The 17,025-nt window shown below is 46.1% G+C and overlaps 1 protein-coding gene across 1 annotated transcript; it reads left to right on the top strand.

Moving 5' to 3' along the window:
• Window positions 1–12,707: 12,707 nt before the first annotated feature.
• LOC129554880 (macrophage-expressed gene 1 protein) lies at window positions 12,708–16,880 on the top strand. Its single transcript, XM_055424191.2, has one exon. It carries the CDS (start codon window positions 12,847–12,849, stop codon window positions 14,998–15,000), a length of 2,154 nt encoding a protein of 717 aa, XP_055280166.2. The 5' UTR covers window positions 12,708–12,846; the 3' UTR covers window positions 15,001–16,880.
• The last annotated feature ends 145 nt before the right edge of the window (window positions 16,881–17,025 follow it).

The raw sequence follows: 17,025 nt of genomic DNA, 5'->3' as shown, positions 1-17,025 counted from the left end.
TTCTCCTAAAAATTTATTTGTTGTTTACCTGAATTTAAATGCAATTGGGCATCCTGTATTTTCATCTGCTAAGTCATGCAACCTTCCTCTTGTGGGGCGGGCAGGTGGAGACCACGGCAGAGTCTGGACCCCTCCTGGGAGAGGTCGAGTGCCCTTGGAGGTGAGGGGTGGAGGGCCACCCAGTGCCCTTCACAGGGGAAGACATGGAGGGTGGGGTGGCTGACGCCGCTGGAGATATCCAGAACTTTGGCCACCTGATGCAAAGAACTGACTCATTTGGAAAGACCCTGATGCTGGGAGAGATTGAGGGCAGGAGGAGAAGGGGATGACAGAGGGTAAGATGGTTGGATAGCTTCACCGACTCAGTAGACGTGAGTTTGAGTAAACTCTGGGAGTTGGTGATGGACAGGGAGGCCTGGAGTGCTGCAGTCCGTGGGGTCGCAAGGAGTCAGACGTGACTGAGTGACTGAACTGAACTGAACTGTCCAGCACCCAGACAGTAGACTTCAAGTTTGTGTAACTGCCTTTAGCTGTAGTTTGGCCTGCACCTCAAAAGGCAACTCTTCTATTTGAGTTTGTCTCTGCAACAGCCCAAATAAATGCACATTGTCAACACTTTCTTGCGACCTCAAACCCTCTTTCCTCTCTCTCCCAGTCCCTTTCTACTTTCTGTCTTTATGAATTTGCTGCGTCTACATACTGTTGCCAAAGTCAGCCTCTGAGCACTGATGCCAAATTGCATCTCAGAGACAGAGTTTTGGGTGAAGCAGAAAAGAAAACAAGAGGGGCCGCAGGGCGTCAGTGCCCTGTAACTGAGCAACCCAACTTGGGGGGTCTGGTGAGGAGGTTTATAGCAATGAAAACCGACCTTTCCCCGTCCTGGGGCCACTGCTGAGTTTCCAAATTTGCTGGCATATTGAGTGCAGCACTTTCACAGCATCATCTTTCAGGATTTGAAATAGCTCAACTGGAATTCCATCACCTCCACTAGCTTTGTTTGTAGTGATGCTTCCTAAGGCCCACTTGACTTCACATTTCAGGATGTCTGGCTCTAGGTGAGCGATCACACCATCGTGATTATCTGGGTCGTGAAGGTCTTTTTGTACAGTTCTTCTGTGTATTCTTGCCACCTCTTCTTAATCTCTTATGCTTCTGTTAGGTCCATACCATTGTGCCCATCTTTGCATGAAATGTTCCCTTGGTATCTCTAATTTTGTTGAAAAGATCTCTAGTCTTTCCCATTCTATTGTTTTCCTCTATTTCTTTGCATGGATTACTGAGGAAGGCTTTCTTATCTCTCAAGATTGCTGATAAGGATCAGGGTGTGTGCCGGGCCTTCACTCCTGTAATCTGGCTTCAGATGGTCTCCTGATGAGCTTCTGTGGTTCTCAGCCAGTTCGGTTCAGTTCAGTTGCTCAGTCGTGTCCAACTCTTTGCGACCCCATGAATCACAGCACGCCAGGCCTCCCTGTCCATCACCAACTCCTGGAGCTCACTCAAACTCATGTCCATCGAGTCGGTGATGCCATCCAGCCATCTCATTCTCTGTCGTCCCCTTCTCCTCCTGCCCTCAATCCTTCCCAGCATCAGAGTCTTTTCCAGTGAGTCAACTCGTTGCATGAGGTGGCCAACGTATTGGAGTTTCAGCTTTAGCATCTGTGGTTCTAGAGGTTATCAAACTGTGACCTTTTCTCTGGAATGAAGAACCCTTATCAAATAGTTAGCATCTTCCATGTGATGGGGGCTTTAGTTCTGCAGAGGAGCTCAAAGACACTGCTATGTATGACCCTGAGTCAGAGCCAGGACGCTGCCCCAGGCTGCACTGTTGTTTCTTGGCTGCTCCTTCCTTGTCTCTCTTCCTTGCTTAGCAACTGTTTGAACAGTTTGTTCCTTTGTAACTCAAGGTATGTCTTGGAGGCCGAAGCCTATTTCCTACAATCAAGAGACGGGGGGCACAGAAGAGCTGTGGTTCCCAGGACCCCCAGGGTCTTGCTTGGTCTCAGAGCCTCGTTGAAGTGGGACCCGTACAGTGTTTGTCCTTTCGCATCTGTCCAGCCCCAGTCTTGACAGGGAGAAAATGACTTCTGGAATGTGGATTGTCAGCTTCAAACATAAACTAGGTGCCCTTCCCAAATGGAATGTCTTGTCCTTTTGTTCCTATTACCTTAAGCCTTGAAGCCACCATTGACTATTTTTGAAACTTGCTAACAGAGTAAAGTCATGCTCAAAATTCTCCAAGCCAGGCTTCAGTAATACGCGAACCATGAACTTCCAGATGTCCAAGCTGGTTTTAGAAAAGGCAGAGGCACCAGAGATCAAATTGCCAACATCCGCTGGATCATGGAGAAAGCAAGAGAGTTCCAGAAAAACATCTATTTCTGCTTTATTGACTATGCCAAAGCCTTTGACTGTGTGGATCATAATAAACTGTGGAAAATTCTTCAAAAGATGGGAATACCAGACCACCTGACCTGCCTCATGAGAAATCTGTATGCAGGTCAGGAAGCAACACTTAGAACTGGACATGGAACAACAGACTGGTTCCAAATAGGAAAAGGAGTACGTCAAGGCTGTATATTGTCACCCTGCTTATTTAACTTATATGAAGAGTACCTCATGAGAAACGCTGGGCTGGAGGAAGCACAAGTTGGAATCAAGATTGCCGGGAGAAATATCAATAACCTCAGATATGCAGATGGCACCACCCTTATGGCAGAAAGTGAAGAGGAACTAAAAAGCCTCTTGATGAAAGTTAAAGAGGAGAGAGAAAAAGTTGGCTTAAAGCTCAACATTCAGAAAACTAAGATCATGGCATCTGGTCCCATCACTTCATGGGAAATAGATGGGCAAACAGTGGAAATAGTGGCTGACTTTATTTTTTTGGGCTCTAGAATCACTGCAGATGGTGATTGCAGCCATGAAATTAAAAGGCACTTATTCTTGGGAAGGAAAGTTATGACCAACCTAGACAGCATATTAAAAAATGGAGACATTACTTTACCAACAAAGGTCCATCTAGTCAAGGCTATGGTTTTTCCAGTGGTCATGTATGGATGTGAGAGTTGGACTACGAAGAAAGGTGAGCACTGAAGAATTGATGCTTTTGAACTGTGGTGTTGGAGAAGACTCTTGAGAGTCCCTTGGACTGCAAGGAAATCCAACGAGTCCATTCTAAAGGAGATCAGTCCTGGGTGTTCATTGGAAGGACTGATGCTAAAGCTGAAACTCCAATACTTTGGCCACCTGATGCAAAGAGTTGACTCACTGGAAAAAACTCTGATGCTGGGAGGGATTGGGGGTGGGAGGAGAAGGGGATGACAGAGGATGAGATGGTTGGATGGCATCACCGAATCAATGGACATGAGTTTGAGTGAACTCTGGGTGTTGGTGATGGACAAGGAGGCCTGGCGTACTGCAGTCCATGGGGTTGCAAACAGTCGGACACGTTGAGTGACTGAAATGAGCTGAACTGAAGCTCACCAAGTACCCTATCCATCCTGATGCTTGCCCTGGAAATCCCTGAAATTCCCCGTAATTCAACAATGATGGAAGCTTCCAGGACCCTTGCACTGAGCATGGTCTTTATCCATTCTCGTTTTGTCTCTTAAACAAGATAGGGATAGTCACCTCCTCTAGGACCTCTAGGCTGGTGAGTATGTAAGTCAGCCACCTTCTCTCTCTTGCATCTGGAATATAGCATTGCCGCCAAGATGGCCATAGCACAGAAGTATGACCTCAGCCACAGAGATCACAAAGACAATTTGGGCTCAGCTGAAGCAACAACTTTTTAAGAATCAGAGCAGTCCAGAGACAGTAGGTAGGGAGCCACCCTGCCATGGAAGCATCCAAGCAAAGGGTGGATGACCCGTTTGCAAGACAGTACTGGAGGAGGCTAAGGCCTTGGGCTGAGAGTGCGTGTCCCTTCCAATCATGAGATTTCATAATTCTTGGATTCTAAATTAGATGTCAGTAAGCTACGGAGCCCAGGAAAACCCCAGCCTCCGCCTGTTTTTGAGGAGGTTTATTGGAGCACAATCGTGCTGTACACTTGTGTATCATCTGCATATAATTCGCACTCTGATGGCAAAGTCGAGTAGTTTTCACAGACATCATTTGGCTGCTAAGCTGAAGACATTCACTAGCTGGCCATTTATAGGAAAAGCTTGTGAATCTCATTCCAAGAGACTCCTGGGATGAATTCTTTGATAAAGCCTCCAATTATTTCCAATTTACCTGTGCCGTTAATCTATGTGGCAAGGCTACTCGATTGTTTTCCTTAAAGATATGCATGTCTTTGTTCAGGATATTAACAAAAAAGATTCAGGTGCTCCCTCTGAGTCAGTATAACTTCCCTATCAATGTTATCAAATGGATGAGAAGAAAAAAAGACTCCTGAGGTGCTCTAATATGGCTTTTCTTCCACTCCCCTTCTGAGAGAATTGAGCTGCAGTCAGCCTGAAGCCTACAGCAACAAGCTCGGCAAAGCTGAAAGCTGATAAATATGGAGCTTCTAGCTGGGTTATACAGAGCTTTACATGGAGAGGTTCAGCCAATCCTCTTAACTTCATCTTCTGCGTAGAGGGACGTCACAGTTGAGGACATGGAGGCTTAGGGAGACTCCAGAACTAGCCTGGAGTCACATATGGAGCCAGGATGCTGCTTATATTTCAATTTGGAAACATCTATTTCACATCTATGTACATCAGTCTAGCTGTTGAGATATTTTGAGTGACTGTGCAAAGCACAACAAAGTCTAAAAACTAAATAGACTCACAGCCCAGCCCATGCACTTAATCTTGTATTTAGATCACAGAAAAGTAGTGACGACAATGGGAATATTTCATCAGAGGACCCAAAGCTCCTGATTCTGCATAATTCCATGATGGCAGAACCACCTCCCCTAACTCACTTGTTTTCATGGTTATTTCAAGCAGAAAGAAAAATGGTGGCAATTTTCACTTCATCTCTGCTCAACGTCTGAAGATCCTGCAGCCAAAGAGGGAAAGACTCAATGTTAGATGGGTTTTGTATTCAGTTCAGTTCAGTCCAGTTCAGTCGCTCAGTCGTGTCCGACTCTCCGTGACCCCATGAATCACAGCACGCCAGGCCTCCCTGTCCATCACCAACTCCCAGAATTCACTCAAACTCATGTCCACAGAGTCGGTGATGCCATCCAGCCATCTCATTCTCTGTCATCCCCATCTCCTCCCACCCCCAATCCCTCCCAGCATCAGAGTCTTTTCCAGTGAGTCAACTCGTCGCATGAGGTGGCCAAAGTATTGGAGTTTCAGCTTTAGCATCAGTCCTTCCAATGAACACCCAGGATTGACCGCCTTTAGAATGGACTGGTTGGATCTCCTTGCAATCCAAGGGACTCTCAAGAGTCTTCTCCAGCACCACAGTTCAAAAATAAAACAAATATAGAAATATGAACTCCTGCCAGCAGTTAACCCAGAGAGACCAGATGCCACCCAGTCACTTCTTTTGCTCAAATCTTCCTCCAAGAGGGAGTTACATGACAGGAAAGACTCTGGGACTAAGAAACAAGAGCATGAGAGGAATCCCAGTTGTTTCTGATCCTGTGGTGGACAAGGCTCTCTGTTCGTCTTCAGCTGAACGAGAATGCAAGAGGCGCTCTTCATATTAGACTGGTGTCATTAGGAAACCTGAAAACTGATCAGAGAGGGAGTAAGGTTGGTCTTAACTGCTCAATCCAGTGGAGCTTAGCTTCAGTTCAGTTCAGTTCAGTTGCTCAGTCATGTCCGACTCTTTGTGACCCCATGACTGCAGCAGGCCAGGCCTCCCTGTCCATCACCAATGCCCAGAGTTTACTCAAACCCATGTCCATCGAGTCAGTGATGCCATCCAACCGTCTCATCCTCTGTCCTCCCCTTCTCTTCCCGCCTTCAATTTTTCCCAGCATCAGGGCCTTTTCAAATGAGTCAGCTCTTCCCATCAGGTGACCAAAGTATTGGAGTTTCAGCTTCAACATCAGTCCTTTGAATGAATATTCCGGACTGATTTCCTTTAGGATGGACTGGTTGTATCCTTAGCTTGAATCTTAGCTTGGAGGGTAGAAAAAAGGAAGCAGTGATTCCAAGGGCTCACCTGGTCAGCTAGATTCTTAAAAAAGCATTAAGTTGACCTTGGCTACTCCAAAATGGCATGTACAAAAGGTACTTAATGAATAGATGCTCAGTAATTGTTTGTTTTGTGGGGTGGATGAAGTAGGCTTCCTGTAGAATGTCCTGAGGAACTGTACTGAGAATGATACTTAAGGCGGACTCAGACCTCAGTGGAGATTAATGCTGTGACTGATGAGTGATGACCGCTGTGACTGTGTCGTGGGGAAGTGGTGCCCTAAAGATGAAATCTCTGACACAGTATGACTTCCTTCTTCTTTAGGGCAGTGGGAAGGATCACTTTAAATCACAGACTTGTGTCCTCCAAACCCAAATATGGGCACAGCAAAAAGGAAAAAAAAAAAAAAAAAAAACAGCAAAAAAGGAAAAATTGACAAGGATAAAATGAATTAGAAAAAAATGTGAGGGACACATGTTGATAGAGAAAAGAAGTGAAATGACCAAAGCTGCCACTTTCTGGTCTATTTAGTGGGATTTGCAGAATTTCACATGGGTCTCCTGTTTTTACCCTCAAGATGAAAAAGAATCAAGAAACCACTGTGGTCAGGACACAAACAGTCCTGATGGGAAGAACGGTCTCTGAGGAGAAGGAGCTGACAAAGCAAGGATCAAAACACCAGGTTAGCCATCAACTCTTCAGAAAAGAAAACACTGTCATGTTGTGACTAATTCCTCCTGGATTTTCCAGAATCAGGTTTATTCCAGAGTCTTTAGAAGTCACAGCTCTTTGATCCATTTAGACTATTTGACTGTCAGATTTCAGACTCCTGATACATCCATAGATTTCTGCTAAAATTAAGAAAGGGGGTCATCACTCCAAATGCAGCCAAATGTTCGTCTCTATTTCAGACCGCAGGTGAAATGCAGAAATAGGGGACACCTGGATCCGCGCCAAGCCCACATAGAACTGAACCTCTGACACTGAGTCATGGTGTGGTCTTGCATGAGCTGGTGTCAGAAAGCACGTGCTCACACTGAGAAAGAAAGCAGACCTGGGACTTCCCTCTTGCCTCTCTTTGGAGGAAGTGAAACCACTCTGCTGCAAAGCAGATGCCCAACCTTTGTAGAAAAGTTGCCTTTTTCTTTTCAGAAACTAAAGTTTGGCTTTTAGGCACAAGCCCTTGAGAGCAGCCTTCTGGAGAGTTTATGGAGGTGCCTGGGCCTTTCAGTTCAAGCAAAAGTGGAAGAAATCACTGGTGAGCAGAGTAAAGCAAGAAAGGAGTGGGTGAAATGCTCTGGTCAGACTCTTGGAGGTCACCTCCTCCTACCTGACCATTATGAGCAGCAATTCCTGCTGGCAGCAAATTTCAGTTGAGCCAAAATTCCCACATTTGCACTTCTTCTTTCATTGTTTCTCCATGAATTGAAAACAAAACTTCCTTGAGCATAGCAAACACAGTCATAGGCTCTGGATCATCTCAGGTGTATGGACATTCTGGAACTACTTGGTTTCTCTTGGTTTTTAAATGTATATTTGTTGCTTAGTTTTCTGAATACGAAAGTAATGATTACTCACCCTTGTGTTTGGGACTTGGTAGATTCTCAACAAAGTTTTGTTAAATGAGTAAAAACATGCTCATTGTTGAAAACTCAAAATATGTAGACGAGTGGAAAGAAGTAAATGATTCATAAAACTTACCTACTAGATATGACTGCTGTCAATGGTCCAGCTGGTGTATGTTCCTCATTGTATTTGTACATCGTGGAAATCATATGAAATGTTTGTCATGGCTTTTCCTCTTAACATTATGGCATAAGAATTTCTTATGTTATTAAAACTGTTTGAAAATATAATTATGATGGCTGCAAAATATTTTGTCATATGAATGCAATGCAATTTCACTCTTTTTGGCTCTTTCAGCTATTTCATTTTTTCATGTTGCTATAATAAAAATGAAGATGAAGGTGGTCCAAAAGCAAATGACATTGACTAGGTGTTTAGAGGTACAGGAGCGCCTAAATGTGGAGTTATCTATATTCACATTACTTGTGTTTTCATTGAAGAAGAGTGAGATTCCATCAGGATCTATTACAGCCTAAAGAAAAACTAAGAAATTGTCAGCATGTCTTCAAAACAGGGTAAGTGAGTTTTCTGATTCTGATGAACTAGCCCTGAAATAGTTTGAAGAAAAATATATGGATATTTCAGCAGACTTATTGGAAATACTCAAGGGCATTTGGTTCTAACTTTTCGAATTCTAAATCTGTGATCACTCTACTGAGCTATAAATTTACAACCTGGGCAGAGGCTTGCTTCTCCAGTCAAGTAGAAGCCAGGTGCTGTCTGCTCAATTGCTCTTTGCAACCCCTGGACTGTGGCCCTCCAGGCTCCTCTGTCCATGGGATTCTCCAGGCAAGAACACTGGAGTGGGGTGCCATTTCCTCCTCCAGGGGATCTTCCTGACCCAGGGTTTGAACCCACATCTCCTGTGTCTCCTGCACTGGCAGGCAGATTCTTTACCACTGAGCCACCTGGGAAGACCAGAAACTGGGTACTGGTTCATAAACTAAATCCATAAAAGACTCTTACTCCTTGAAATGAAAGTTATGGCCAACCTAGACAGCATATTAAAAAGCAGAGACATTACTTTGTCAACAAAGGTCCGTCTAGTCAAGGCTATGATTTTTCCAGTGGTCATGTATGGATGTGAGAGTTGGACTATAAAGAAAGCTGAGCACCCAAGAATTGATGCTTTTGAACTGTGGTGCTGGGGAAGACTCTAGAGAGTCCCTTGGACTGCAAGGAGATCCAACCAGTCCATCCTAAAGGAGATCAGTCCTTGGTGTTCATTGGAAGGACTAATGTTGAAGTTGAAATTCCAATACTTTGGCCACCTGATGTGAAGAGCTGACTCACTGGAAAAGACCCTGATGCTGGGAAAGATTGAAGGCAGGAGGAGAAGGGGATGACAGAGGATGAGATGGTTGGATGGCCTCACCAACTTGATGGACATGGGTTTGGGTGAACTCCGGGAGTTGGTGATGGACAGGGAGGCCTGGCCTGCTGCGGTTCATGGGGTCACAAAGAGTCGGACATGACTGAGCGACTGAACTGAATTGAACTGAACTTGAGAGTAAGTGAATTCCCCAGAGCATGGTAACTGACCCATTCATAGAGTCAGAATGTGATATTTCTGGGTTTACAGAATACCATCAAGGTTTTTTAAATTTTATTTTATTAAAGTGTAATTGATTTATAATGGTGTGTTAATTTCTACTATACAGCAAAATGACTCAGACACATATATATGTATTCTTTTTCATATCTTTTCCATTATGATTTACCACAGTATACTGACTGTGCTATACAGTAGGGCTTTGCTGTTTATCCTTCCTATATATAATAGTTTGCATCTGCTAACCCCAGACTCCCAATCCATCCCTCCCTCATCCGCCTTCCCCCTTGCCAAACACAAGTCTCTTCAGTTTATTTGTATTTTCTTTAGATTCCACAAATAAGTGAAGTCATATGATTTTTGTCTCTCTCTGTCTAACTTACTTCACTTCCTATGACAATCTCTAGGTCCATCAGTGTTGTTGCAAAATGGCATTATTTCATTTTTTTATGACTAGGAAATACGGAGAAGGAAATGGCAACCCACTCCCGTGTTCTTGCCTGGAGAATCCCATGGACAGAGGAGCCTGGTGCTATAGTCCATGGGGTCTCAAAGAGTCAGACACAACTTAGCAACTAAAACACAGTGTTCCATTGCATTTAAATCTATATGGGCTTCCCAGGTGGCTCAGTGGTAAAGAATCTGCCTGCCAATGCAGGAGATGCGAGTTTGATCCCTCGGTTGGGAAGATATGCTGGAGGAGGAAAAGGCAACTCCACTATTCTTGTCTGAAAAGTCCCACAGACGGGGAGCCTGACGGGCCACAGTCCACGCAGTTGCAAAGAGCCGGACATGACTGAGTGACTGAGAACACACACAAAATCGGTATACTTGATCCTCTCATCTGTCGAGGGGCGCTTATTGCTTCCATGTCTGGGCTATTGTAAATAGTGCTGCTGTTAGCATTGGCGTGCATGTATTATTTGAATTAGAATTTTCTCCAGATACATGCCTAGGAGTAGGATTTCAGTATCACATGGCCACGCAAATCAGACTTTTTAAAAAAATTGTTTCAAAGTGTTAGTTGCTCAGTCATGCCTGACTCTTGGCCACCGCATGGACTGTATCCTCTGTCCATGGAATTCTCTAGGCAAGAACACTGGAGTGGGTTAGCCAATCCCTTCTTCAAGGGATCTTCCCAACCCAAGGACTGAAGCCAGGTCTCCTGCACCACAGGCAGATTCTTTACTGTCTGAGCCACCATGGTGAAAGTCATGGAATATAAAGCATATTACTTTAACCATAGTTCCCTGTGCAGTTCAGTGGCACTAAATGTGTTCGTGTTGCTGTGCAGTCTCACCATCATCCATTTCTGGAATGTTTCACCCTGCTAAACTGAAGCTCTGTCCCCAGTAAACACTCACTTCCCACCCGGCTGGCGTCTACCAATGTACTTTCTGACTATGAATTTGACTATTCTAGGTCCCTCGCATCAGTGAAATCAAGCAGTATTTGTCTTCATCTAATGTATATTGGAACATGTTTTTAAGGTTGGCTCGATACATGTCCTGCAAACAGACTGTGTGCATCTTCTCTTTTCCCCTGCACTATTCAGCTGGTTCTCATTCGCGAGCTGCTCGACACACACGTCAGTCCCAAACGCCCTGTTCACCCCACCCCATTTTCCCTCTTCGCTGCTGTGCATTTGTTCGCTATGTCTGTTCTCTAAGCAAACAGGTTTGTCTGTATCATTTTTTTCTAGGTTGCATCAAGGTTTTAATAGTAACTAGTGAGAAATATCAATAACCTCAGATATGCAGATGACACCACCCTTATGGCAGAAAGTGAAGAGGAACTCAAAGGCCTCTTGATGAAAGTGAAAGAGGAGAGTGAAAAGGTTGGCTTGAAGCTCAACATTCAGAAAACGAAGATCATGGCCTCTGGTCCCATCACTTCTTGGGAAATAGATGGGGAAACAGTGGAAACTGTGGCAGACTTTATTTTTTTGGGCTCCAAAATCACTGAGGATGCTGATTGCAGCCATGAAATTAAAAGACGCTTACTCCTTGGAAGGAAAGTTATGACCAGCCTAGATAGCATATTGAAAAGCAGAGACATTACTTTGCCAACAAAGGTCTGTCTAGTCAAGGCTATGGTTTTTCCCGTGGTCATGTATGGATGTGAGAGTTGGACTGTGAAGAAAGCTGATCGCCGAAGAATTGATGCTTTTGAACTGTGGTGCTGGAGAAGACTCTTGAGAGTCCCTTGGACTGCAAGGAGATCCAACCAGTCCATTATAGAGGAGATCAATCCTGGGTGTTCATTGGAAGGACTGATGCTAAAGGTGAAACTCCAATACTTTGGTCACCTCATGCGACGAGTTGACTCACTGGAAAAGACTCTGATGCTGGGAGAGATTAGGGGCAGGAGGAGACGGGGACAGCAGAGAATGAGATGGTTGGATGGCATCACCGACTCGATGGACATGAGTTTGAGTGAACTCCGGGAGTTGGTGATGGACAGGGAGGCCTGGTGTGCTGTGATTCATGGGGTCGTGGAGAGTCGGACACGACTGAGCGACTGAACTGAACTGAACTGAAGTGACGCTGCGCCTGTAAAGTTAGGCATTGGCCTCATTATTTCTGAAAACACCTGTCAGCTGCTTCAGTGACAATCCTGTGGTAATTCGGTTCCTTGAAGTTGCCTTTCCAGAGTGAAGATGGTGGCCTGCGAACTGAAACATGGCTTTCGCAGTCTCAGCCCTACATCTGGCTCACAGTGTCAGGGTGCAGTTGGGAACCATCAGGGTGACATAAGGGTGCAATTGGGAGTTTCCATGGACTCCTCTGGATTCCCCGGCTTCCACTCAAAATGCTAGTTGTCCCAAAGAACCAACAGAACTGGGCTCCAGTCAAGCCTGGTTTTAGGTCAATGGGCCTAAAAAGACTGCTTTAAATGATGAGGTTTAATAGACTTGGCATTAGTACACAAACGCAAATTCATTAAGTTATCCTCTCCTTATGACACAACAAATGAATTGCTGCTTTCAAAAACTGAGTGGTGAAGACCACACTCATTTTCACACATCTGTCTAAGTTACATGCACTTGACCATGGGATGAAAAACTTAAATCTATAAGAGCAGGTACCAAGTTATTGCCAACTATACACAGAGGAAAAGGACAGTACTATTGAAGCCCCAGCAGAGAGTCATTAGGGGAGAGCAGAGCCATCAAGAGAGCGAACAGAACATGAAACCGCAGCTCTCCGTCGAAGCCGGAATCCTCGCATGGGGGTAACGGTAAGGTGTGTGGTTGTATTTTTTCTGAGTGCCCATTGCTGTGCAGAGTAACCAGTTGCACACTGGGGGAGGTTGGTGGGGGGGTGCAGCTGACTGTTAAGGATAGAGGGCTGGGTTTGCAATCTAGTGCCACAGAATTTTTTCAAAGTCCTGATGGACCTTAGTGTTCGAATCGACTCTCATTTCCCCATTTCGAGATTAGACTAGCCCAAAGAGGAACTGGTGGCTTTAGGAGAACTGCTGAACTTTTCGTTTCAGCAACGGCTTTCTTTCCCATCAGTTCAGTCTGCCCCAACCCCGCTGGCCACAGCTTAGGACTGGTGGGTCAGGCCGGGGTTGTCTGAGCCATGAACAGCTTCAGGGGTGCCTTTCTAATCTGGATGGTGGCAACATGGGCTGAAATGGACACATGTCGGGGAGCAGTCGATGAATCTGGGTTTCAAAATTGCAAGAATGCCTTAAAATTGCCCGTTCTGTCCGTCTTGCCTGGAGGCGGCTGGGATAACCTGCGGAATGTGGACATGGGGCGGGTGATGGAGTTGACTTACAGCCATTGCATGACCACGGAAGACGGGCAGTACATCGTCCCGGATGAGATCTTCACCATTCCCCAGAAGCAGAGCAACCTGGAGATGAACTCCAAAATCCTGGAGTCCTGGGTGAACTACCAGAGCAGCACTTCCAACTCCATAAACATGGAGCTCTCTCTTTTTTCCAAAGTCAATGGCAAGTTCTCCCTTGAGTTCCAGAGGATAAAGACCCTTCAGGTGAAGGACCAAGCTGTAACTACCCAGGTTCAGGTAAGAAACCTGGTCTACACAGTCAAAATCAACCCAGATGCAGAGCTAAGCTGGGGGTTTAAGAAGGAGCTCATGGACATCTCGGAGCGACTGGAGAACAACCAGACCCGGATGGCCACCTACTTGGCAGAACTCCTGGTCCTCAACTATGGTACCCATGTCATCACCAGTGTGGAAGCAGGGGCCGCACTCATCCAGGAGGACCACATCAGGTCATCCTTCCTGCAGGACAGCCAGAGCAGCCGCAGTGCCATGACCACGTCTGCTGGAATCACCTTCCTGAACATCGTGAACTTCAAATTCGAGGAGAACTACACCTCGCAGAATGCCTTCACCAAGAGCTACCTCTCCAACCGAACCAACTCCAGAGTTCAGAGCATTGGAGGACTTCCGTTTTACCCAGGCATCACCCTCCAGGCCTGGCAGCAGGGTGTCACCAACCACCTGGTGGCCATGGACCGAGCTGGTCTGCCTCTGTATTTCTTCATCAACCCCGAACGACTGCCTGACCTGCCAGGGCCCTTGGTGAGAAAACTGTCGAAGACAGTGGAAGCGGCTGTACGCAGGTATTATGCAGTCAACACCTACCCTGGCTGCACGGATCTCAACTCGCCCAACTTCAACTTCCAAGCCAATACTGACGATGGCTCTTGCGAGGGGAAGATGACCAATTTCTCCTTCGGGGGAGTTTACCAGGAATGCACCCAGTTCTCGGGGAACGAGGTTGTCCAACTCTGCCAGAACCTGGAGCAGAAGAATCCACTGACCGGCAGCGTGTCCTGCCCCTCTGGCTACTCCGCAGTCCAGCTGCTTGCCCAGACCCACGAGGAGGGTTACAACCACCTGGAATGTTCGCGCAAGTGCACCCTCTACATCTTCTGCAAGACGGTATGTGAAGACGTGTTTCGAGTAGCCAGGGCTGAATTCAGGGCTTTTTGGTGCGCAGCCAGTGGCCACATATCTGAAAACTCAGGGCTCCTTTTCGGCGGGCTCTTCAGTGGTAAAAGCATAAACCCTCTGACCAATGCCCAGTCGTGCCCAGCCGGCTATTTTCAACTGAGACTTTTTGAAAACCTCAAGGTATGTGCCTCTCAGGACTATGAGTTGGGATATAGATTTTCTGTCCCCTTTGGTGGGTTCTTTAGCTGTGTGGTGGGGAACCCCTTGGTGGATTCTGCTGCATCCAGAGATCTGGGGGCACCTTCTCTAAGAAAGTGCCCGGGGGGCTTCAGCCAACACTTAGCCCTCATCAGCGATGGGTGCCAAGTGTCTTACTGCATCAAAGCCGGGCTTTTTACAGGAGAGTCTCTGCCTCCTGTCAGGCTCCCTCCTTACACCCGACCACCCCTCATGAGTCAGGTGGCCACCAACACTGTCCTGGTGACTAACCCCGAGACGGCCAGCTCCTGGATTAAAGATTCCCAGACCCACCAGTGGAGGCTGGGGGAGCCCTTGGAGCTACGCAGGGCCATGAGAGTTGTCCATGGAGACAGCGGGGGTCTTTCTGGAGGAGCAGCGGCGGGGCTCACCCTGGGGGTGACTGTTGCCCTGGCAGGGGTTGTTGCCCTGGCCATCTATGGCGCCCGGAAGTCCAGGAAAAAGGGATACCAGGTGCTCCAGGATGAGAAGCAGAGTTTGGCTGCAGGCCCTGCCGTGAATGGAGATGCTCTTGACCAAGAGCAGATGCAGAGTCCTGCCTAGACTCTCCCAGGACACTGTTTCTCTCCTCCCCAGTCTGGCCTTCAAGCTTGTCTTTCTTTTTTTTAAATTTTCTCTCCACTTCTGCCCTTCTAAGTATTGCTGTGTCAAGTGCAACAGAAGTCCTTGTGGAACTGTGACTTTCTAGGTCTCTGGGCCAGGAAATAAACAGAGCTACATGGACAACATTGGGAGAGGGATTGGAGGGCAGTTGTGACTTTTTAAGCAAAAGTCATCCTGGAGCTTAAACCTTGAGGGGGTCGTCTCTTCTTGATGTATGTCATTATCTTCACCTGAAAGCTTACGTGTAAGAAGGACAAGTGAGAAGGTTCACGTTTGGATTTGAAGATGCATTTAATCTGAGGTCAGCCGTGGTTTCCAATTCATGAGCTCTAAGGATGTCTTTAAATGTTACCCTCCCACTATTTTGTGTTTTTTGAAAGCTGTCTGGATGTCACACTCCCAGAAGAGCCCCCAGAAGACACAGGAGGTCCTGCTTGGTTGTCGCATTTCATTTTTGAGGTACTGATGACTTTGTCATCTCCTCTGGACCATCTCAGCATCCTTTGAACCAGGAGATGGTGCCTAGACCAAGTCCACTCTTTTCAAGCTCCCCACAATTAAGACTTACTGAGACAAGCCACTCTTGGACTTCAGACTAGTGTCGTAAAGTCCTCAGAGAATACTTCAACATTTAAACCTCTCTTAGGAAGGTCAAGGGAGAAGGGATGGTTTGGAGACCAGCAGTGAGTGAAGGAAGGGGGAAAGCTAGAAAAGATCCTGGTGCTCTTGGGGGACTGGGGTTCTTAACCACAACCAGCTGCCTGGTTTTGTCCTCTCAGCTTATCCTAAGTGGGGCAAAGGAAAGAGCTGCAGGTTTGGCTAGATCAAGCATGACCCTCTCATGTCTGTTACCCAGGCACCATTCCTCCCTCTTCCACAGATGACCATACCCCCTTTCTATTCTCCCATCACGTACACACACCCCACATTCCAAAAATTTTTCTGCTGGTGGAAGACAAGAAAGATGCAAGAAATCAAAGTAAACCCACATCTAATTATCACTTCACCCCAAAATCTGAACAAGATAGAAAAAAACCAATTATGTACCCTGTCCTTTTCTTTTCTCCAGCGGAAAGGAGGTTGACATGATCAAATCAATCTTCTTAAATGAAACAAAAAAGGACACCCAACATCATTTGTGGCACATTTATTTCAGTCCCACACTGATTCCCCTGGGACACCTCCCAGGATGCATGACTGTCACCTGGCATTTGACGCTTTGCCTGATTTTAATAATGGTCTCACCTAATTGCAATTATTAGGGTGACTCTGTTAATAGTCTGCACCATTTTTTTAAAAGCTATGTATTTCTTCACCAAATCAAATGTCATGGGTGAGTTATCCTCTGTGAAGGATAATTTGTCCTGTCCTCATTTAACACCTGCAGTCACGAGTTTGGCTTCTACCAGGTCCTTCTTCTGGGAGCTTGAACTGTCCCAGATGGTGGGAAGACAAGAAGGAGGTCATACAGTCGCTCCCACTGTGATACAGAGGAGTGACTCACAGAACTTGAACTGTGCTCTCAGTCAGACAGAGATTTCTACAACCTCTGTACTAAACCCCTGCTTCTTAAGCATTAAAATGCCTTCTTTCACCTCTGGGGATTTGTGGGTATGTTTCAGCCAAGCTAACCACTTTCCTGCCGATACTGACTTCCCTGTAAGTTCTTTGAAGATCACCGAGTCAGATAAACAAAAGTATACCTTTAACCTCTGAGACTTTTAATGTACTAACAGCCCACTGAAATGAAAAGTTTTTCACCAACTCATACTTCTAACAACGTTGCATGTAAATATATATTAAAATGTGTACTTAAGGAATGTGTACTCCGTTCATCCATAGGAAATCAGAATGAGGTTTACATTCATCAAGTCACTTTACAAAATCCGAACCCTGATGGGGGGCTCATAGGTTCCACTCTCTGAGTCTTGCTTTCTTGACTGGCTAGCTCAGGCTGGAGTCTGT

Source organism: Moschus berezovskii, chromosome 14 (assembly GCF_049115385.1).
Source record: "Moschus berezovskii isolate FMDL1 chromosome 14, NW_MosBer_1.0, whole genome shotgun sequence".
NCBI classification, from domain to species: Eukaryota; Metazoa; Chordata; class Mammalia; order Artiodactyla; family Moschidae; genus Moschus; species Moschus berezovskii.
The sequence above is the reverse complement of the archived record's forward strand: the minus strand, read 5'-3'. Positions and strand labels throughout refer to the sequence as shown.

What these genes read in the sequence shown, in the direction of transcription:
- LOC129554880 (XM_055424191.2), top strand. Translation starts at nt 12,847, where the DNA reads ATGAACAGCTTCAGGGGTGCCTTTCTAATCTGGATGGTGGCAACATGG.